The 22,596-nt window shown below is 42.3% G+C and overlaps 1 protein-coding gene across 8 annotated transcripts in view; it reads left to right on the top strand.

Moving 5' to 3' along the window:
* Positions 1-22,596, top strand: part of NPRL3 (NPR3 like, GATOR1 complex subunit) — a 95,356-nt gene that overhangs the window by 48,906 nt on the left and 23,854 nt on the right. For all 8 annotated transcript variants that reach the window (XM_033962842.1, XM_033962844.1, XM_033962840.1 and 5 more), the window contains 5 exons: positions 550-631; positions 7,371-7,508; positions 10,095-10,251; positions 21,435-21,541; positions 22,264-22,393. In XM_033962842.1, the coding sequence (XP_033818733.1) occupies positions 550-631; positions 7,371-7,508; positions 10,095-10,251; positions 21,435-21,541; positions 22,264-22,393 (614 nt within the window). The remainder of the gene's footprint in view (positions 1-549; positions 632-7,370; positions 7,509-10,094; positions 10,252-21,434; positions 21,542-22,263; positions 22,394-22,596) is intronic.

Raw genomic sequence — 22,596 nt, 5'->3', positions numbered from 1 at the left:
GGCCAATCTGTGTTACAAAATTTATTTTCCTAATGGCCAACCATCCCTCCTCCCTCTCTGTTAGCTTGGAGGTCACCCATGCGTTAAGAATATGCTGCCTGCTTGTCCTGGGATAAAGCACAGTTACTTACCGTAACAGGTGTTATCCAGGGACAGCAGGCAGATATTCTTATGACCCACCCACCTCCCCGGGTTGGCTTCTTAGCTGGCTTATCTTAACTGGGGATCACGCTCTCCTCCGTCGGGCGGGAAGGCACTCGCGCATGCGCGGTGCGGCCATCTAGAACTTTCTAGTTAAAAGTGTCCGTACCGGGGCTCCGTCGGTGACGTCACCCATGCGTTAAGAATATCTGCCTGCTGTCCCTGGATAACACCTGTTACGGTAAGTAACTGCTTTATGGCTGTGTGGGTTTGATGTGCAAAATAGATATTGAGCAAAAAATATCTTCTAATTTATAGAGTTTTATTTTTCCTGTTAAATTCATTTTCTAAAACAATTCTGCCCATCTGTTGACTGGCATATCATTTCTTTTTCACTTTTAATTGTAGCTAAAGGAGGGCCACAGTCCCCGTTTCATCATATTTTACCCAAGTGCAAGCTGGCCAGGGATTTAAAAGAAGCTTATGACAGGTAAACAAAGAACTGTGCAGCCAGCCATTTAGTTTATGTGATACATATGCCACCTCTCCATATGACATCTGTGGGTCATGAAATCTTGTGTTACAGTGCACAAATATTGCGTGCCGTCACAAGGGCCTTTTTCTTTTCTCTCATGTGAGCATGTAACAGAACAAGGAAAATCGGTGAATGACATGGTAGGAGCCAGTGAAATAAAATGAATTATCTGCATTTGAACATAAGTACATAAAAACCTAAGAATTGCCGCTGCTGGGTCAGACTAAAGGTCCATCCTGCCCAGCAGTCCGCTCACGCAGCGGCCCCAAGGTCAAGACCAAATCTCACTAGCACACATTGAAATCTGAAAGACTTTTCCACCGCTTGTTAGGACAGTGTTTTTTTTAACCTTTTCCTGAAGGCACACCAAGCCAGTCAGGTTTTCAGGATCATGAAAGTGAAGATGCATGAAAGAGTTACATTTATTTATTTATACATTTATTAAGTGCCTTTTTTCATTTACTTTTATTTCAAAAGAAAACAGCACAAGTTAATCCTTACATACTGTAAATATAGGTGTTCTACTCTGCAATATTTAAAGAAGCAATGTTAGAAAAGAAAAGCAACCCCCCAAAAAAAAGAAAACCCCAAAACAAGAAACTGTAGGCTGTAGAGGCAGCCCACCTAATAAAGGGTATTGTCATCAGATCAAAGAGTTTTATGGTGGTCACACTTCAGTATCTCAAGGCGAGTTACATTTAGGTTCCTTATCTCCTGAGGGCTTATAGTTTGTGTGTACCTGAGCAATTCTATAACAAGGCATCTATAGTTAAGTGCCCCTTTTTACACATTTATCTATGCCCAAAAAATAAGCAAATGTAAAGGGGGGGGGGTTGACATGTAGGAGGAGCATGATCCAGGGCTGTGGAGTCAGTACATAAAACCTTTGACTCAGACTCCTTAATTTATGGCACCTCTGACCCCTCTGTGTGTAATTAGAGTAATCAAAGATTTTCTTTACTGGCTAAAAGCAGACAACATACAAGGCCAACATGAATCATCAGTTTACTTTGTAACACTCTAATCCGTTAAAATTTGGGTTTAAAGGCTATAGCTATGCTGTTGTAGCTTTTTTAATACTGTTTATTAAAGAAGGACAGGTTTTCAGGATATCCACAATGAATATGCAGGAAATACATTTGCAGGTATGCATCTCCATACCTGACCTGCCTGAGGCTCTAGAGAACCAGAATTGCCTACCCCTGATCTATGGGAGGCCATAACTGCTATGTAAACTTCCCTGCTGGGATAGATTTGTACATTATCTACCAGATGGAGGGGTTGGTACCAAAATTTTCCTGTATCAATGTGTAAATATCTAAATTGAGGTCTAAAGTGGTTAGCACATGTTAATCACTGTAAAGCAATTCAGTGTGTTTCCAGCTGAGAAAATACCAGCGGGGAAATGCCATCAGGTAGACTCCTTCATGACCCTTTACTTGCAGTTCATAATTCACATCCTGTCCAATCTTCATGCTTCAATTGTAAACTTTAACAGCACACTCCTCTCTTTAGATTTGGCATCTCCCGCTGGTATCAACTGACATTTACATTAACAGCATCATCTTATCGTGGAGGGTGCCATCTGCTGGCACCAGTGAAGGAACACTGTCTTTTGGAAAAAAAAAATCATTACCTTGGGGGTGGAGGTGGGGGTGAAATAGAAATCTCCTTATATTTCACCACTCCCTACGATTTCATCCCTGAATCTTAGGAACTAAGCCACAAAACAACAAAGGCATGGATTGTGCCTGAAGAAGCAGCTGGAGATAATCAGTCTAGGTACGGATGGGAAAATCTGGACCTTCCCTTTGTGCTGCTCACCTTCTCATAGTAAAGCATAACACACAGCAGCTAGTTTACCAACTTAATACTTGCCTTGAACATCTGAGAAAAGCATAGAAGCATGATGGCAGATAATGCCAAATGGCCCATCTAGTTTGCCCATCCACAGTAACCATTATCTCTTTCTCTCTCTGAGAGATCCCATGTGCCTATCCCACGCCTTCTTGAATTCAGACACAGCCTCTGTCTCTACCACTTCTTCCGGGAGACTGTTCCATGCATCTACCAGTTATAGGTGTGTAACAAATTACAATATTATGTTATCCCTGAATTTGTATTCCGCCACTGGAGACCCAGTGTATGCAAATCTTTCTCATTTATATTGTGGCAATCCTGAATCTTGAAACTAGGGTTAAGATTTGAATCATCACTTGAGCAGATTCTAGACCAAGGGAGGGTAACCTTCAACCCACAGTCTGAATGTGGCTTGCCATTAAATTTTATGCAACTCACGAGACCATAGGAAGTATACTCAGAAAATTTTACTAACCAGAGTTTTGGTGATTTTAAAATACTGTATTTTGCAACTATTTACAGAACATCCACTTGTAACAGTTTTTCTGTCATTTTTAGTTAAATTTGTATTTATCACAAAAGGTCTACAGATCTCTGTGCATTTTCAGTTCTAACATGACTTGTAATATATTGTAGCTAGTCTGATACTATGGAATGCATTGCCTCCCAATATATGAGCTATGGGGGACTTGAAAGTTTTTAAGATCAAATTGAAGACTTTCTATTCCAACAAGCCTTACAAACTATCTGATAGATGATAGGGTATATAGCAGCAATAGTGGTGACTCATCATTAAATACAATGCAGAGCATTACTTTATTTTATAGATTTTTTTCTTTTATTATAAGTATTATTAACTTGTATGTGAAAAGCGAATTGAATAAATCAAAAATAGAATAAGAAAAACATATTACAGTATAAAGAAAATCAGCCAGATCCTTAGACCACTAAAGGGGGGGAGGGGAATGATACAGAAACCAGAGAAGAAACTGAATCAGCAACAAAAAAAGAAAAGAAAGGCTTTACATGAGAAGACCCAAAATACATAATTCAACCGCTAATCCTGGATTCTTCAGGCCACAATCTTTTTAAGTCTATAAAGGCTTTCAGCTGGGCAGGAAGAAAAAAAAAAAAGTATACATTACTCTAAGATATTTAACTGAACATTTACATGGATAAGCTAATAAAAAGGTAACACCCAATGCCAGAACATCCCTTCTAAAGACCAAAAAAAGTCTCCTCCATTCCTGTGTTTTTTTTTAGTAACATCTGAATATATCCAAATTTTTTTTTCACAGAATAAAAGCTGGGAATTTCTGAAAACAGTCTCATAACAGCATTCTGATTTTGCTAAATCTAAATCTAAATCTTAGGTTTGTATACCGCATCATCTCTACATTCGTAAAGCTCGACACGGTTAACAAGAGTTAGGGTAGAAAGGAACTCCAGTGGAGGGAAGAGGCAAAATGAAGAGAAAATTTAGAAGACTAGAATAACCAGAGAGGGAGGAGGAGTTACATTTTTGAGAATAACCAGGTTTTCAGATGTTTACGGAAGAGTTGAAGGGAGCTCAGATTCCTAAGAGGGGAGGTAAGGTTGTTCCAGAGCTAATTCTGAAAGGGAGGGAAGAACCTAGTTTTCCTACAAGTGAAACGCCTTTTAGAGAGGGAAAGGAAAGTTTCAGTTTTTGTGTGGATCTGGCAGAATTGGGGTTAGAGGAGTTCCAAGAAAGAGGAATGAAGGGAGGGAGAATACCGTGTAGGATCTTGAAAGTGAGGCAGGCACATTTGAAGTGGACTCTGGAGATAATCGGAAGCCAGTGGAGCTTGGATAAAAGCGGTGCGACGTGGTCGAATTTGCTTTTTGCGAAGATAAGCTTAGCAGCGGTATTCTGAATTTGCTGGAGTCTTTGAAGGTTTTTCTTTGTTAGGCTAAGGTAGATAGAGTTGCAGTAGTCTAGTCTGGAAAGGATGGTGGATTGGACAAGCACGGCAAAGTGTTTTTGGTGGAAACAGGATCTCACTTTTCTCAGCATGTGAAGGCTGAAGAAACATTTTTTGCTCCAAAACAAATGTCCTAAACCTCTGATAATGAAGACTGCCAAATTCCTGAAACATTCAGGGAGAAATTCTATAAAAGAGGCACCTAAATAAATAGGCACCTAACTTAATTAGTAAATTGGCTTCAATAATGAGCTTTAATAAGCTTATAATTGGGAAAAAAATCAAATTTAATTGTGAGCTAGGCACCTATCACCAAAGTAGGTGTATTTAGAGGGGGAAGAAAGACTTAAGCACCGCTAGGTGCGATTCTCTAAAGCAAGGGTCTCAAAGACCCTCCTTGAGGGCCGCAATCCAGTCGGGTTTTCAGGATTTCCCCAATGAATATGCATGAGATCTATGTGAATGCACTGCTTTCAATGCATATTCGTTGGGGAAATCCTGAAAACCCGACTGGATTGTGGCCCTCAAGGAAGGACTTTGAGACCCCTGCTCTAAAGGACTTAGGCACATATAATGTAGACCTTTAAAACTCTGGCCTACATTGCAGGTGCCTAAATTTTAAGTTAGGCACCCATTACAGAACCATGCCTAAGTGTGATTGATATGCAGTAGACTCCTAACTATGTATCTGTCTTTTTTAGGCGCCCATTACAGAATCTGGCCCTCAGTGCTTTGATCTTATATCTTGATTATCAACTTTTATCCCTTGATCCATTATGCCCTGAGCCTCAGACATAGGCTTTGAGGGAACATAATAAATTTTGTTCAATGGTAGTAACACTTCAGAAGAAAATTTCAAAGGCATTACTTTATTTTAGTTTATGAAAGTCTTTTATGTATTGTGGTTTTTATGGTTTGATATTGTGAACTGAAATATTTGTGTTAGAGTGTGATCTGCCTAGCACGGAAGAGAGAGTGCAGAATACAAATTTTGCCATTAAATAGCAATAAATACATAATATTGCAGCCCTCTGGGAATACTACTGGCATTTGTGTGATCCTTTGTGTATAAAGATTTCTCTCTACTGTTCTATGCACCGTGGCAAAGATGCGGAAAGATCAACAAAGGACTTACTGGAAATACTCTGAACTAACAGGCTGGTAATAGTGATATACTGTAGTTCTTACACAGTATGACATGCTGATCCACAGACGAGCATTGCTTTGTTTCACATCAGACGGGAAAATAAAGATGCGCTGTACTTTGTATAGGTAGTAGGAGACAAAATGCATATAAATCAAGAGATAAAATTTAACAGGAAGCTTCTCTAAAAAGAACAGGTTAGCTAAACATTTTTAATACCTGTTGTTCTGAAACCCGTTCATGACACTGACAAGCACTTGTTTTGTGTACTAAGGTTAAGAAGTTTTCTTACATGAGAGTGCCATCTAGTGAGCAATCCATCGTACAGTATTAAAAAACAACAGTGTTGATCGTATGTACTTTAACTACTATTCTGTTTTGTCCTTTATTCAAAGTTGGTTCTTTTTTCCTTGTATGTTTTAGGGGGGGGAGAATCCATTAGAATATTTGAAGGCTCCAAAAATACCCTTTTTGGGGGAAGGGGGGAGAGCACTTCTCATGCCTGATGTAAAACAGCAGTGCCTGTCTCTTGGCTTCATTTCACTTAAAATTCTCAGCATGCAACAATATAAAGTCTACTAGGCAAATTACCTTATACATCTAATATCAATTAGCAAAATGCTGAAACCAACTACCATTTATACTGTGATCTTATGTCCACTGGCTCAGGTTCAGACAGGGAGCCAACCCTGCCGTAATTGAAATGGTAATTGTAAACGCCCATTTCTAAATTTTTTTTCACTCAGAGAATAGTTAAGCTTTGGAATGTGTTGCCAGAGGTTGTGGTAAAAATGGATAGCGTAGCTGGTTTTAAGAAAGGTTTGGACAAATTCCTGGAGGAAAAGTCCATAGTCTGTTATTAAGACATGGAGGAATCCTCTGCTTGCCCTGGATTGGTGGTATGGAATGTTGCTACTCTTTGAGTTTTGGCCAGGTACTAGTGGCCTGGATTGGCCACCGTGAGAATGGGCTACTGGGCTTGGTGGACCATTGGTCTGACCCATTAAGGCTATTATGTTCTGAAGCAATTTTTGTTGCCTGATTCTGGAGGTTTATTCCATATTTATTATTTCCATCTTAATTTTGTATTTTTGGACTGGCTTTTTCCAGTTGAAATCAGTGATACAGGGTATCACAATGCAGTAGGAAAATGATACTAGAAAGCAGAACTTACCAAAGATTTCTGTCATGAAACTGGATCACTTGACAGCTCTCACACACAAATTTCCAGCTGTCATGGTTACCCTGCACCTGAGATTTGTCAAACCTGTATTGACATGATTTAATATATTTTATGTAACATAAGCCCCATTATTGTCAGTAGTGCCTATTTTACTAACAGTATATAGCTCGCATTAAACCATATTAATGTGTTAACACATGTTGGTAAAATGAGACTCTTTAAATTGTAAGCCTTGTAGGGCTCATTTGTAATTTGCCTTGAGTTTAGATTTAGAAAATCTAAAGACCAGACCCTCCTACACTGGACACTGAGATATGAATTAATTGTAATCATCTCCTAGGGGCTCTCACTAAAGATTAGTGTGTGTTAACAGACATAAGTACACCCTAAATGTATGTTTCCTATTTTATACCTATGGGCCACATGGCACTTAGCACATGTTAATGTCTGTTAGCGCATGCTAAGCTTTAGAAAAAGGACCTCTTGATAAGGCTTTAGAATTTTACTGCAAAGGATTTATTAATTCTTTTTTTCCTCATTTTTTCCCCCCCTTGTATTGTGCAGCCTTTGTACTACAGGTGTGGTACAATTGCATATCAATAATTGGTTGGAGGTGAGCTTCTGTCTTCCTCATAAAATCCATTGTGTTGGATCAAAATTCATCCCACCAGAAGCCATAGAGGGAAGTCTGAAAGCCATCCGGTAAGCTGCCCTTATCTTTTACTGTCCACACATGGGTGTTGTACAGAATTCCTAATTAACAAAATATTAACTGGGGTAAGGGGCTCTTTTATGAAAGCTTAGTGCACACTAAGTTCCACTTGATCCCTAGGCATAAATAGGGCATGTCACATTTAGCATGTACTAATGGAATTAGTGTGCGCTAAGCTTTAGTAAACACTTTGCTAAATTTCTGAGCAATATCAATAGCCAAGGACCTGTAGATAGTTGTCCTGTGATAGTTTTTTCTTGCATGTGATCTTCAGACCACCTTGGATGTATTGATTTGCCCTGGGTCTTTACTCTTGTGCATCATGATTTCTTTTCCTTACCTTCTGGCCACAGCCAGAAAGATGCTAGGCTGCATTAAAAGGGGTATAACCAACTGAAAAAGGAGGTTTTGAGGCACCTATACAAGTCATTGATGAGGCCCTGCTTAGAGAATTGTATTCAATTTTGGAGACCAGATCTTGCTAAGAATATAAGATTTGAAGTGATTTAGAGAAAAGTGACAAAAATGGTATGAGGTTTGCACCACAAGACACATGAGAAAGATTTAATGACCTGAAGATGTACCTTATATACTCAAATATAGGATGAGATTTTTGGGCCCAAAAAATGGCTCAAAAATAGGGGCCTCGTCCTATATTTGGATCATCACCCAACCCCCCTGCTGGACTTGATGTAGGCCTCTGGAGGGCCGGGGCAGGAGGAATCCCTCTTGTCTCCTGTCCTGGCTGATACAATTTTTTTACCCTCTGCGTACCTCTTCTTGCATCCCTGGTGGTCCAGCAGTGTATGGGTAGGAGTGAACTTTCCGCGCTCCTGCACTGCGCCCTTCCTTCTCGCCCTACGATCTCAGTCAGCGGCACATAGGCATGCAGGAGTGAGCTTCTCGAGCTCCTGCCAGGCCCTGCGCCGCTCGCTGAATGGCTTCTGCCAGTTCTTGTGAGATTTGCGAGAACTGGTGGCAAACATTCAGCGAGTGGCGCAAGGCTGGGCAGGAGCTCGAGAAGCTCGCTCCTGCATGCCGGTGCACCACTGGCCGTGAGATCAGACGGTGAGAAGGAGGGGCACAGGGCAGGAGCACGGAAAGTTTGTTTTTGCCCATACACTGCTGGACCACCAGGGATGTGAGAAGAGGTACGTGGGGGGAGGGGGGTCAAAAAAATGTTAGTATTGGCCGGGAAGGGAGGGATCCCTCCTGTCCCGACCTACTACTAGACCACCAGAGGGGGAAAAGGGTACAGGCAGGAAGGTGGGACATGGTGCAGAGCCTGGCAGGGAAGGAGACTGGCTGCATAGCCTGGCAGGGAGGGGGGCTGAACACAGTGCCTTGCAGGAAAGGGCATGAGGGAGGGGACACTGGGTGCAGATCATGGCCTGGCATGATACTTGAATATTAAGCCCCCATCTTATATTTGAGTCAACCAGTTTTCCTCCTTTTTCTTTGAGGGGGGGAATGGGGGTCTCGACTTATATTAAGATCAATTTATATTTGAGTATATCCTGGAGGAAAAGAGAGTTGGGAGTAATTATGATAAGGGAAAGGGAATAGGACTTGTATACTGCGGGGGTTAGGGGCAGAGCTGGCCCACCAATGTTGAAATTCGCGAATAAGTTTTTGGCTGGCTCTTACTCACCCCCGCCTCCCTCCCGGCATCCCGGACCTTACCTGGTGGTCTAGCGGGCTTTCGGGGCAGGAGCAATCTTCCTACGCTCCTGCCCCTTGCAGATCACTCATAAGGAAGACTTCCGGGTCAGCCACATGCAGCTTGCAAGAGCTGCTGCCTGTGTCCCTAGAAAGAACAAGTGCAGCTGAAGGCAGGAGAGAGCAACCCATCTGGAAGGAGGACTGTTGAGGTAACTGGGACCTCCAACTGACCAGGAAGGCTTCCCTCTAACGTCAGTTCTGACATCGGAGGGAAGCCTGGGTCGGCTTCAGTGGAGGGGGCATGCAGCTAGAGGGTAGGAAGGGAGGCCTGTTTACAAATGGGATTCCCAGTGGTGGTGGTGAACGACAGTGGCTCCACATTGGGGAGGAAGGGGGCGGGAGACCCGCGCAGTGCTGCATACCTCCCATAAGCAGCTAAAGGTACGCATACCGCATGTTGAGAAATGCTGGGTTACAGTTGCACTCTATGGGGAGCAGTCAAGAGCAGGACAATGATGACAACATGGCCGCCAGAACTTAGAGGGGCCAAGATGCCATGGTTAATGATGGTAAGGAACGAGGGGATGTTTCCAACTGTGGGGACAAAGTGTTTCACTGTTTTTGTGGGCGGTGAAAAGTTTTTTGTTCCTGTGTTTGTGGCAAGTCAGTCTTTGGTGTCTCTGTAGCCGTGGTGTTTGTTCACCATGTCATTATCTATTAGGCATCAAATAGTGGTTTACCCAGAAACTCCTGACCAGAGGTCTAGCTTTCTTGCTTATTTTCTTGGACGGGGGACTAGGGCTAATCGGCATCTGAAGCATTTGGGGCACCACAATTGTATGTCTCACTGCACACGTACCCACCTCTCCTAATATGGAACCAGTATGCAGTCCTATTTATTTCCTTCCCTGTAGGCCTTACCATGCCTTGCTTCTGCTGAAGGATGAAAAGTCGTTGCTAAACGAGCTCCCATTAGACTGCTCCCCTGCTCTGGTAAGAGTGATTAAATCAACCTCTGCTGTGAAGAACCTGCAGCAGTTGGCACAAGATGCTGACCTGGCATTATTACAGGTATGCCTCATTATTTTTTAAAAAATATCTATACTTTCTTATCTGAAAACATGCATTCAAAGTTTCTCTCATTGCTTTCTTAGGGACTGATGAAGACACCATGTTTTGGAGCTCTGCACTAAGGGCTCCTTTTACGAAGCCGCGTTAGCGGCTTTTACTCATGCGCTAGCCAGAAAACTACCACCTGCTCAAAAGGAGGCGGTAACGGCTAGCACGGCCGTCAGTTTAGTGCGCGTTAAACCGCTAACGCGCCTTCGTAAAAGGATCCCTAAATCTCAGCACACGGTTTCTTAATGCATGTATTAAAAAAAAACCTACAAACCCATCCAAAATGGGTAGTAGGAAAAATAACCACCAAAAAAGGAGGGCTCACCTACTATAGGAGTTTATTAAAGTGCGCTAACCGATTCAGCGTGCGCTAAATGCTAAGACATCCATTATATTCCTGTGGGCATCTTTAACATTTAACGTGCACTAAATCGGTTAGCGCACCTTAATAAAAGGACCCTATAGTTAACAATCAACAATGTTTCTTTAATCAATTAACAATTTATCATTATCATCAATGAGAGCAAAACCTGAGGGTAAGAAAAAAACCCTCAGATTTTCAACGGGAGTCACACTGAGAATTTCTCCAAGCTCCCCAGCTCCCTATTTTTCTTTCACAGGCATAGAAACCGGAACCTATTTGCTGTATTAAGAACATAAGAATTGCCGCTGCTGGGTCAGACCTGTGGTCCATCATGCCCAGCGGTCCGCTCACGCGGCGGTCCTCCGGTCAAAGACCAGCGCCCTAACTGAGACAAGCCCTACCAGCGCACGTTCTTGTTCAGCAGGAACTTGTCTAACTTTGTCTTGAATCCTTGGAGGGTGTTTCCCCCTATAACAGCCTCCAGAAGAGCGTTCCAGTTTTCTACCACTCTCTGGGTGAAGAAAAACTTCCTTACGTTCATTCGGAATCTATCCCCTTTTAACTTTAGAGAGTGCCCTCTCGTTCTCTCTACCTTGGAGAGGGTGAACAACCTGTCCTTATCTACTAAGTATTAATCAAACTTGTAAAAAAATGTATAGAAAAAGTGCTTGCTGTGTTCCTGTAGATATTCAAAGCCATGTTCCTGAGGCTTCTTTGAAAACCTTATTATATTTCTTTAAACATTCAAAACCCCATTCCTGGAGCTTCTTTGAAACACTCCGACGCTGACAGCATTTTGCAGCTTGGATTGTCGCTGCGTCAGGGAAGTCACAAATCTTTGAAGCGATCCCTCAGATAATTCAGTTCACATTCCCTAAGCCACTGCAAATGAACATCTGAGGCTTTTCCTACTGTCGGGTTTTGCTCTCGTTGATGACAATGATAAATTGTTAATCAGTTAAAGAAACATTGTTGATTGTTAACTATAGTAGGTGAGCCCTCCGTTTTTGAAGTTGATTTTTATGGTGGTAAAAAAAACCCTTATACCTAATGCAGTAAGTAATTTTCTTAGTTTGCAAATAGGCTGTGCACAAAATATGTGTGTTAATATAGGAAAGCATACAGGATGCATTAGCAACAACTAGGCGCACAAAAAAAATGTTATCAGCACCCCAAGTTACATGCTCATGCATCAGCAAATATGCCAGAATGCTAGCAATGCCAATATTAATGCGCAGAGCAGCATTCCAGTGCATGGCACAGATGCATATACATGCAACTTCAGGTGCTGATACAGTTTTTGTAATGTTAAAAATATTTGTCTACAGTCCAGTACTATTTGTTTAGCACATCTCCCCTTCAATTCTGCCTTTTAAAACAAGGAAACGGGCACGAAACCCTCACCAACGCTGACTGCAGAAGAACAAGTTAACCTTTTTTACTCAAAACCTTGCGTTCATACCCCAGCATTAGAAAACCTTGCTTTTTTGTGTGCTCTGCTTCTGTGTTCAGTAGCTAATATCTTCATTACCATGGGATTTAAATTAGCCATGTGCTGATATCAGAGTGAGTTTTGCACACAGCTTGTGCACAAAACACTGACATCTTAATATTTTTGTGACTCCCCAACTAAGCTGTACGCAGAACCTAGCAGAACTTTATTATGTTTTATTCAGATTTGCTATACTGCCTTTCTTGAGGGTCTTATCCAAACAGCCCCTTAATGGCCTGTCTCTCCTTCCTGCTGACTCTCGTTATGGAGCCGTCCTAAATCTTTTATAATACTTTACTCTTCCATACCTCTGTCTTTCTGTGAAAGGTTCTCCCCCTGCTGCTACTGTTTATTTGTATTCCACTTAAACCTAGGCTAATTACAAAATAACATACATAATTATAAAACAACAAACCACAAGTGTTACACACAGTAATTAACCAAATCCCATAATGAAGCTCATCACCTGCAAACCACTGTCTTGTAAAACTATCTGTGTTAAACAAACTAAAATGCTTGTGAGAACAGTAAGATCTCATTGTTTCTCAGGGGAAGATTCTCAAAACTTTTAACGGTAAAATCCGACAGGCTGCTACTGAGGTTGCTATTGTAACAATTTCAAAAAGGTGAGTCATTCTCAAAAGACCTTGCATGCTAATGAGATTCGCAGATGTTCACATAGGCTTGCTAAATTTACATGAGATGAGTCGCTGGTGGTAGCGATCAGCACGTGTGCAGAATACACCCACGTATTATAAAAACAAACAAAAATCAAATCAAAGATTGGCGGGAGAGAGGCCCACTCTCTCCCACCACGCTCGCACAACCTCTGGACACCCACCCCTGGCAGCGGGAGAGATGGCCATTCACTCCCCTTCCTAGGAGGGGCCTTAAGTGTCTGGGCCAATCAGAGCCTTAGGCCACTCCCCGGTGCATCCCAGGATGTACCGGGAAGGGAAAGGTCCACCATTTTATAAGAGGCGGGCCTGCCAGCTGGAGTAGATAGTGTCCTTCCCAGCTGGACTTTGTCAATAAAGTAGGGGGGGGATGTTGGGTACAAGGGTGAATTTGGGGGGATTATGTAGCGGGAGGGAGTGGGCATTTCTCACGCTGTGGGGTAGGGGAGGATGGGTAGTAGTGGGGAATTGTTTGATGCGGTGGGAGAGCATGGGCATCTCTCCCGCGCAGGGTGGGGGGTTGGATAGTAGTGTCGGGGGATTGTACGATGTGGCGGAAGAGAGTGGGCATCTCTCCTGCTGATCTTCGATTTGAGATTTGGGTTTGTTTTTTTGCAATTTGCGTGTGTGTGTGGAGGGGGGGTCTGAGCTGTCAAACCTTACTTTCCTATCAGTGCCTGAGCCATTCAGCGCTCAGGCACTGATCAGAAAGTAAGGCTATGACAGCTCAGACCTGTCGGCAAATTTTGGTTGCAAATGTGGCACAACGAGGTTAGCGAATCACTCAGCGATTATAGAGAATTGCTCAGAGTGCTCATTTTAATATTAATGACCTCGTTGTACTACATTTGCTTGGCAGAATTGGAGACTGCTGGGAAACTCGGAAAAGATCGTGGTAAACTCAGAAAAGACCATGGAAACTCGGAAAAGAACATTTTGATACTCCACCACTAAAATACATGCACGCTAAACTGACTGGAACCGGTTTAGTGAGCTCGTTAAAGGCACGTTTAAGTTTTGAGAATCTTCCCCCTAGTCCACTGAATCAGTCAGCACTCATAGGGAGATGGGAAGCTTTTTCCTCTGGCCCAGCAATTGAAAAGGAACAGGCCCTATTTTTGCAAAATGAATGTCTTGATTCGATTTGTGAGTTCTACAGAGTTCAGGATAAAAAGATTGAGTATGTCATTTATTATGAAAATGGTTTAAAAACTGTTAAGGAGAATGTGGATTAAGATTTAGAAGCAATCTGAAAAGGGGGACTGTTAACCTGGATTTGAATAAGGCCTGTGGTGCTCTATTAGGCAGTATCACAAGTCCACCTCAGGATGACCACTTTGCATTTTGTTGATGTTTGTTTGCTTATTTGTATTTAAACTTGACTGTAAAAGTGTTAACAATGAAGTTCATCCAGATTATGATTTTTCTCATGGAAGGGTGGAGGGTTGTGACCCTGGCAGTTTCCTCTCCCTCCTTTTTTTTGCCTTCATCTTCGTTGAAACCAAGCCTGGTAACTGGTGCCAGGAGTCTTTATTCACATACAGCCTCAGCACCCTGAAGTTATGGGTTCAATCAGGCAGCAAATAAACAGTTGTTCAAGGAGGAAAAGCCTCAGAACCCTGTTGGGGAAGAGCCCTTCTCTAACTAGAGAGGGTATCGGTTACGTCATCGGCAATAAAATCTTCTCTGTTACAGCTGGTGTTTAAATCCTCTTGATATCAATGCTCAACATACATCAATGCAGTCTAAGAGAGTTGTTAGTTGCTGTTAGAGAATATTAATTGCCATCTCATCAAGCAGTTAAGGCAAAAACAGTTTAGACAAAATCAACTTTATGGGCTCCTTTTACAAAAGTGCGTTAGGGCCTTAACGTGCGGAATAGTGTGCGCTAAATTGGTTAGTATTGTGAAAATTTGTATACCAGTTATCTTTGGTATATCAGATTTTGTACCAATCGGCCCTTTTCGGGTTTCAAGCCCTCTGGAAGGTTTATAAACCAAACGGAGCATTGCGTTCAGAGGGTGCCTTGAGACTCTTGGCGACTACTAAAGAAAACGTGAGATATGTAGCTTCAAAATCTAAGCTGTTTTCTCTAGCTGGAATGTCACTGTGAAATAAGCTGTCGGGCCATCTAAGAATAAACACCGACCGTTTTAGTTTCAAAAAGCTGTTGAAAGCCAAGCTATTTGTGTACGCCTATTTGTAGAGCTGCTCAGCCTTCATATTAACATATATCCTGGTAGATGTAATTTCTGTCCTGACTCTGAGTTTGAGTCAATAAGTGGATTCCTAAGGGCTCCTTTTACGAAGGCGCGTTAGGGCCTTAACATGCGGAATAGCGCGCGATAATCCAGTGCGTGTGCTAAAAACACTAGCGCGCCTTTGTAAAAGGAGCCCTAAGTGCCTTTTTTATTAATTGTTTGGGCATTGTTCATTTGTTGGGTGCAAATGTTTTTTTTTTTCCCTCTTTCTTTCTTTTTCCCTCTTTCTTTCTTTTTCTATTTAAAGAAAATGTATTTTATGGTACTGTAGTTTATTTTTATTTTTAGAAATGTAATTTTGTTTTATACTCCGCAATTATGTATGTTTATTTTTTTATGGAAACCGCTTTGTTTAAGGCGGTATATACACGAAGACTTATCTATGGCTTGTTAAAGCTCAGATCTCCTCCCCTTCCAACGATGGCCAAGAGCGTTTTGCTAGAAGGCTGGTTCAGGGATAGGGAGGGATAGCCTGAGAAACAAACAGCCTAAAGTTAGCGGTCAAGAATCTCAAAAATCTAGCAAACACAATAGGAAACAGCAAAATAGTGTGTTGTCGCTTGATTCAACTTACTTCAATGTTCGGCACAACTAGTGCTCGCTGCCCATGCCACAGGAGACTTGCCGGCGTCTGACATATCCCATTTAAACACACCTACCGCATTGTAATTAGTCATTGGAGCACTTGATCCCCCATTGCGCCTAGTACATTAGATAGATTGTGAACCTGCTGGGACAGACAGGAAAAAATGCTTGAGTACCTGAATAAATGAATGTAAACTGTTCTGAGCTCCCTTGGGAGAACAGTATAGAAAATTGAATGAATAAATCTGTGGATGCTTTTCCCCTTTCCATATCCGCCCTCCCAAATGCACCCAGTTTGGTTATAGCAGTAACATCCTCAGCTAGGGCCTCCTACATCGGAGGAAACTTCCAGAATGCTGCAATCATGGCTTGTAGTTGTCAATCTTAAGCAATGAGCAGAATTTTCTCACCTTCTGTGACCGTGACTGCTACCTTTTCAGCATCTCTAGCCAACCCATGGAAACTTGAAAGTAGTTTCATGCACAGCACTTTCCACCGGAGTCATTTCGAATGGGCTTTGTGAGCTTGTGCTAGCTCTTAAAAAGATCCAAAAAAGGAAAGAAAAGTTTTACTTTACTCCTCCCCAGGCCCAGCAGTTTTCTCCTATTTATTTCAGCTTCTTGATAAATCAGAACCAGCTTGTCCTGGGACTTCGGTGCCGCAGACCTTTATTCACAATTCCAGTGCTCTATCTGGCCCAGGCATTGCAGTGGCAATTATCAATGAGGAGTCAGAACAGAGCCTAGCCACTAGATAATGACGATCTGCAGTGAGTGAGATGCTTGTGTCTCCTGTCTCAGGACTGTGCCTTGATGGAACCTCCACTCGACTCAAACAGAAGCAAGACTCGGCAATCAAATGGTATTCTTTGGCAAATGACACATGGCAGTACCACTGAGCTATCAGGTCACTCCTAGAACTGTTTTACAAAACACCAAAGGAAGAGTAAGTGAACAAACTGCAATATTCTCGGAGAAGAGCTAATATGTTATGTGAAAACCATAGAAGATGACAGCATGGAAAATCATACAGCCTATCCAGTTTGCCATCCATTCTAACTACTAGCCTCTACAATCCCTTCCTCTTCCTCAAAGATTTGCTGTATGTGTCACTTGTTTTCTTGAATTTAAATAGTTCTCATCTCTTCACCTCCACTGGGAGGCACTCCCTTATACCCACTACTCTTTCTATAAAGAAATATTTCCTTAGATTACTCCTAAATCTATATTCTTTCACCCTCATCCTGTGCTTTTTGGTCTAGATCAGGGGTGCCCGCACTTTTTGGGCTTGCGAGCTACTTTAAAAATGACCACGTCAAAATGATCTACCAACAATAAAATTTTAAAAAAACTTACCAAGCACACTGAAAGGCAGAGAAAATGTTAATTATCATTCATATTCCGGGATTTTTTTTCAGAGGTCAAGACAGATGACTCTATGCAATGTCACCTCAGTAACAACCATACAAAAATAGACAAATATACCCCCTCCCTTTTTACTAAACCGCGATAGCAGTTTTTAGTGCAGGGAGCTGCGCTGAATGCCCCGCACTGCTCTCGATGCTCATAGGCTCCCTGCGCTAAAAACCGCTATTGCAGTTTAGTAAAAGGGAGCCATAGTACAAAATATAGACAGCAGATATAAATTCTCAAAACAAACATATTTTGATCACTAAATTGAAAGTAAAATCATTTTTCCTACCTTTGTTGTCTGGTGATTTCATGAGTCTCTGGTTGCACTTTCTTCTTCTGACTGTGCATCCAATATTTCTTCCCTTCTTTCAGCCTCCAATATGCTTCCTCTCCTCCAGACCTCATTGTCTCCCCCAACTGTTTCTTTCTTTCTTTCTCCCTGCCCCTTCTTTCTTTCTGTCTCCCAGCCTCCTTTTCTTTCTCTCTCTCTCTCTCTCTCCATGCTCCCTTTCTTTCTGTCTCCCTGTTCCCCCTTTCTTTCTGTTTCCCTTATTTCTTTGTCTCCCTGCCCCCTTCTTTCTGTATCCCTGCCCCCTTTCTTTCTTTCTCCCTGCCCTCCCCAAGCCGCCACCATTGGGTAACAGGCCCCCAAGCCATTAGGTTTGCTGCCGCCATCGGGGAACAGGCCCCCAAACCACCGCTGCCCCAAGTCTCCCTGCAGAAGCATCGCGCTGACCAGCATTTTGCTCCTCGATGTCAATTCTGATGTCGGAGAGGGAAGTTCTGGCCCAGCCAAGCAGCAATTGGCTGAGCCAAAACGTCCTCTCTGACGTCAGAATTGAGGTCGGGGAGAGGAATGCTGGTTGGTTCGACGCTTCTGCAGGGAGAGCTTGGGGCGGCGGTGGGGGACGTCGGGGAGAGGAAGGCTGATTGGCCCGGTAGATCAGGATGGCAACACGAGTTTATCACGGAGCCCGGGATAGGTTCCATGATCGACTCGCGTTGCCTTCCCAATCTACTGGTCGATCGCAATTGACATATTGGGCACTCTTGGTCTAGATCTTCCTTTCAACTGCAAGAGGCTTGCTTCCTGTACATTGGTGCCAAGGAGTTATTTAAATGTATTCAAAGTTAGAAATTTAGCTAATATGGCTGCTTCAACATTAAGGGGGCAGTTCTACAACTTGGCACCTCAAGTGGCTTGATGCCACACACTTGAGTGCCAATTTTATATCAACATCTTGGCACCATGATTCCAGTGTAGAATACTAGCATAAGTCGGCTTCGATGCACCTACATTTAGGTTAGGTCTATGGCTGTTTTTAAGTTGACATGCCCAAGTCTGATATGCAGTATGTGCAACTTAGAGTATTCTGTAAGGTGCCCGTGTAAGTAGGAGGCACACCTATATACTCTCCTTGCAGTTATGTGCTATAGCACTTGCATGCTCTTTTCTAGCTTTGTGCACTTGTGTTTATAAGTGCCAATTAAGGCATCAAGTGCAGGTATCCAGTTGTAGGACTTCCCTATAAAATTCCATTTCAAACGTTCTAGGGATACCGTGCACTAAATCTGAATTGGCCAGTTAGCTTAGCTGATTTTGACTTTTCTAACACCTCTCTCTCCATAAAATGCTAAGGGCCTGATTCTATAAACAGTGCCTAGGTTAAGCGCTGCCTAATGATGCCTACCTGAAAAGTAGGTGTGGTAAACTTAGGTGTCGCAAGGTGTGGCGTGCAAGTTAGTGCCTTTCTCAATGATGCCTAAGGATGGGTAGGCACTGTTAGGCATGATTCTATAAAAGACGCCTAGCAGTTGATTGACAACCATGCAGACCATCACCTACAAGTTAGGCGCGGTTAAATGCTGTTTATAGAATCAGGCCTTAAATGTCGCATTCCAGTTATTTTGTTCTCATTATCTTGTCTTATTTAAGAAAAGACTATGGGATCCATGAATTCATAGGCTGTTTACAGCAAGCTAAGGGAGACTTTGAAAAAGACTTCTGTAGCAATGTTCATATGGTTGGCTGGATGCAGTGTGAGTTCTCTTATGGGATAAGAAAACCATCTGTCAGTCTGGGTTTATTCTTGGAGATTCACAATTGCTGAAAGAAATTGAACACCACTAGAGGGCAGCAGCAGCAGCAAATTTTGCCTGTCCTTGCAAGACTACTGCAGCTGCTTCATCAAAGGCAAAACTGGTCCTTTACATTTTGCTTATTTAGGCGATAATGGCAGATAAGAGATGAGAGAAGCCTTGGGATCCCATGGCTAAGAGAAGTGGCTGAAGTAATTCTTACATTCCAGACTCAGAAGGTCACTGTGTTTGTTTGCCAAATAGTTTGTGATATGTATTTTGCTTTTTAAACGAGTTTCTGTAGTGAGTCTTCAAAGGATTTAAAGGCAACTTTTTAAAAGTATAAACTTGGGAAGTTGTTTTTTTGTGGCTTAGATGTTGTTGGCATTAATGAAAGCCATAAACTCCCACTGATCTCAGATGTATGCGCTTATGTTTGTTTTTCTTTTTTCTCTTGGGGGTTTTATGTTATGTTATACTCGCAGACCATTTTCCTCATACAAGAGTAGAACCTCAAATGATTTACAACAAATAACATAAATCAATAAAGTACAATAATGCATCAATGTTCTAAAACTTATCAATAAAATGCAAATACATTCATAATCTAGGAATGTAAATCTAATAAATCCCAGTCTCACAAGAGGCTTTTTGAGTAGCTGATTTAGTAGCTTTGGGGGAATGGGTAAAATGTGGACCTCGCAGATTTTAACTGCACGTCCTTAAAAATCTGAGGTCCGTGCCACTTTTAGTCTCAGCGTAGGTTATGGTTCTGACAGACCTCTATGACACTTTAGCTCTGACAGATCCTAATGTTTTTCCCTCCCTATACTGAGACTAAAAGTGGCACAAACCTCAGGGCAAAAGTTTTGCCACTTTTAATCTCAGCATAGGGAGGGAGAAGCATTAGGATCCATCAGGGCTAAATTGTCATAGAGGTCTGTAAGAGCCATAACCTACGCTGAGACAAAAATGGCACGGACCTCAGATTTTTAAGGACGTGCAGTTAACATCCGTGAGGTCCACATTTTACTCCTTCCCCAAAGCTAATAAATCAGCTACTCAAAAAGTCATTAATTACTGTTGCTGTGCTGAAACGAACAAGCCATCTTATCCTACAAAAACACTTACCCACTGAATTCCAGGGAAGTTAAGTTTTCAGAAAAGCATGTACAGTAGAACACCGATTATCTGGATGTCCAATTATCCAGATTGCTTTGGGGGTCAGTTTATATTTGAATTCCCCCCGAAGTAGCATTACTAACACTCTCCCTCCCACTAGTGCTCCTTCTCTGCTTCTGCCACCGCTGCCATCAGCCCAGGCCAGCGCCTCCCCCCCAAACTGGGAGAATTTCCCCCACTGTCAGCATGCCCCTTGCAATGATTGGACATTTTTTTTTTCTTTTGTTTTTAATAATTGTTAAAATAGCGTCAGCGCACCCCCCCTCTCCCGAACAGGCACCACCAACCCCTTCCTGGACCCAGAGGAAAGACCTCCGGCCTACCTTGTTTTCCTGATGGTCTAGCGGCGCGCTGGGGCAGGAGCAACTCCCACTCGTTCCAGCCCATGCTTTTTCAGCGATGAAAATAGCTGTCAAGACTTCCAGGCGCAGTCTAGCGAAGCTATGGGTTGTATGTTTGATTTCTATAAGAAAAGCAAGATTAAACCTTGTTGCATGCAATGGAATAAAACCAGAATAGCTTCTGCTTGTTTTGAGTGATCTCTGATACCTTAATCACAGTTTTAGACTGCTTTCCATAAACATAGAAGAATATTAGTATAAAAACCATATAATTAAAAAAAAATTAACAGTAAAAAAAAATTATATCCAAAACAAACAACCCCGTACTAGCCTATAACCGAACTTTTCAAAAAGTTATGCTAAATGATTAGGACAACCCCTTGTGGTAGAAGAATCATACTTCTTGGAAGCTACATCCAGCATCACTCTTTGGTATAGACACTGGGTGTTACCATAAGAGAAATATTTCATTTGGGCTGTGCATGTCACTGCAAGGCACAGGAAGCCTGAAACTGAAGCTAAATTCAGGTCCTACAGCTCAGAGCACGCGTAAATATTGAAGATAGCATTTTATTTTTCATTGAAACTCAAAACAATATATCAACCTTACTTAGATTTTCTTTAGAGGAGAGAAAATAAGGTCAGATGTTTTTTCTCTGTTAAGACTTCAGATGAGGCTTCTTAACCTGATGTTTCTGGCACATCTCTTAGAGTAATATAACTTTTTTTCTTTCTTACATAGGTTTTCCAACTTGCTGCACATTTGGTGTACTGGGGCAAAGCCATTATTATTTATCCACTCTGTGAAAATAATGTCTACATGTTGTCTCCCAATGCAAATGTTGGCCTGTGAGTATACATTATTCAGCATGCCTGGCACTGATGATATGTATTTATCAGTACTTTGTAAGGCTGATGTAATAATAATAATAATTTTATTCTTATATACCGCCAAAGCTGTACAGTAGAAACTCAGTTAACCAGCACTCTCAACCAACCGACAAAAAAAATCACTGGTGGGAAAATAAAACCATCCCGTGAAGCACCAGTGGCAGTGGTCATGAGCCGCGAACCCCCTCCCTCCCTCAAGCCCCGAAGCAGTAGAAGCAGTGGCAGTCCTGAGTCTCGAATCCCACCTGAAGCAGCAAACCTGAGTTGTAAATCCCACCTCCCTGAAGCCCCAAAGCAGCAGAAGCAGGCAGCGATCCTGAGCCACGAACCCCCTCGCGCTCTCCCTTCCTTAGCCGAAGCAGCAGCTGGTCAGCAGGAGGCAGCACTCGAAACAGGCTGCTTACGTCTAGCCCTGGCAGGGTCTTTCCTCTGACGCATGGTCTTTTTGTCAGACACTGGAAAGATATAGTGCTAGAAGTCGCAAGATTGTGGCGGTGTAGAAAAATGAAGTTATTATTATTATTATTATTATATACAGCATATAGTGCTATCTCTATAGTGCTAATCACCAAGGCCATAAATATTGGCCCTAGAAACTACTTGTTTTGTGACTGTATGCACCACCCCATGATTTGTGGCTTTGCTTTGCATTCTTTCTTCTGTATTTTACCCATTCTTAGGTATTCATCATTGTCGGATCAGTTTTCCTGTCAGTTTCCTGGTCATGATCTACCATGTGTACTGGCCAGATTTTCATTGCCGGTCTCATTATCAGAGTTCAAGAATCCATTGGCTCCACCAGGACAAGAGGTATGCTAGAAACACTTTCGGTGACAATTCTTTGGATTTTTTTATAATTTAATTGCATTAGGAGTGGTTCAGCGCATCATGAAGTTGACAGTACCTACTGTACTGAGAAGAAATGAGGAAGGCAGTGGAGAGCAATATGGATCTATTAATTGTATCCTGCTTAAGGAGGAATTCTGACTCATTCCTGTCTCATCCTCCTGCCT

The sequence above is a fragment of the Geotrypetes seraphini genome, chromosome 11 (assembly GCF_902459505.1).
Source record: "Geotrypetes seraphini chromosome 11, aGeoSer1.1, whole genome shotgun sequence".
Classification (NCBI taxonomy): domain Eukaryota; kingdom Metazoa; phylum Chordata; class Amphibia; order Gymnophiona; family Dermophiidae; genus Geotrypetes; species Geotrypetes seraphini.
Note: the sequence above shows the minus strand (reverse complement) of the source record. Positions and strands in the feature narration are given on the sequence as shown.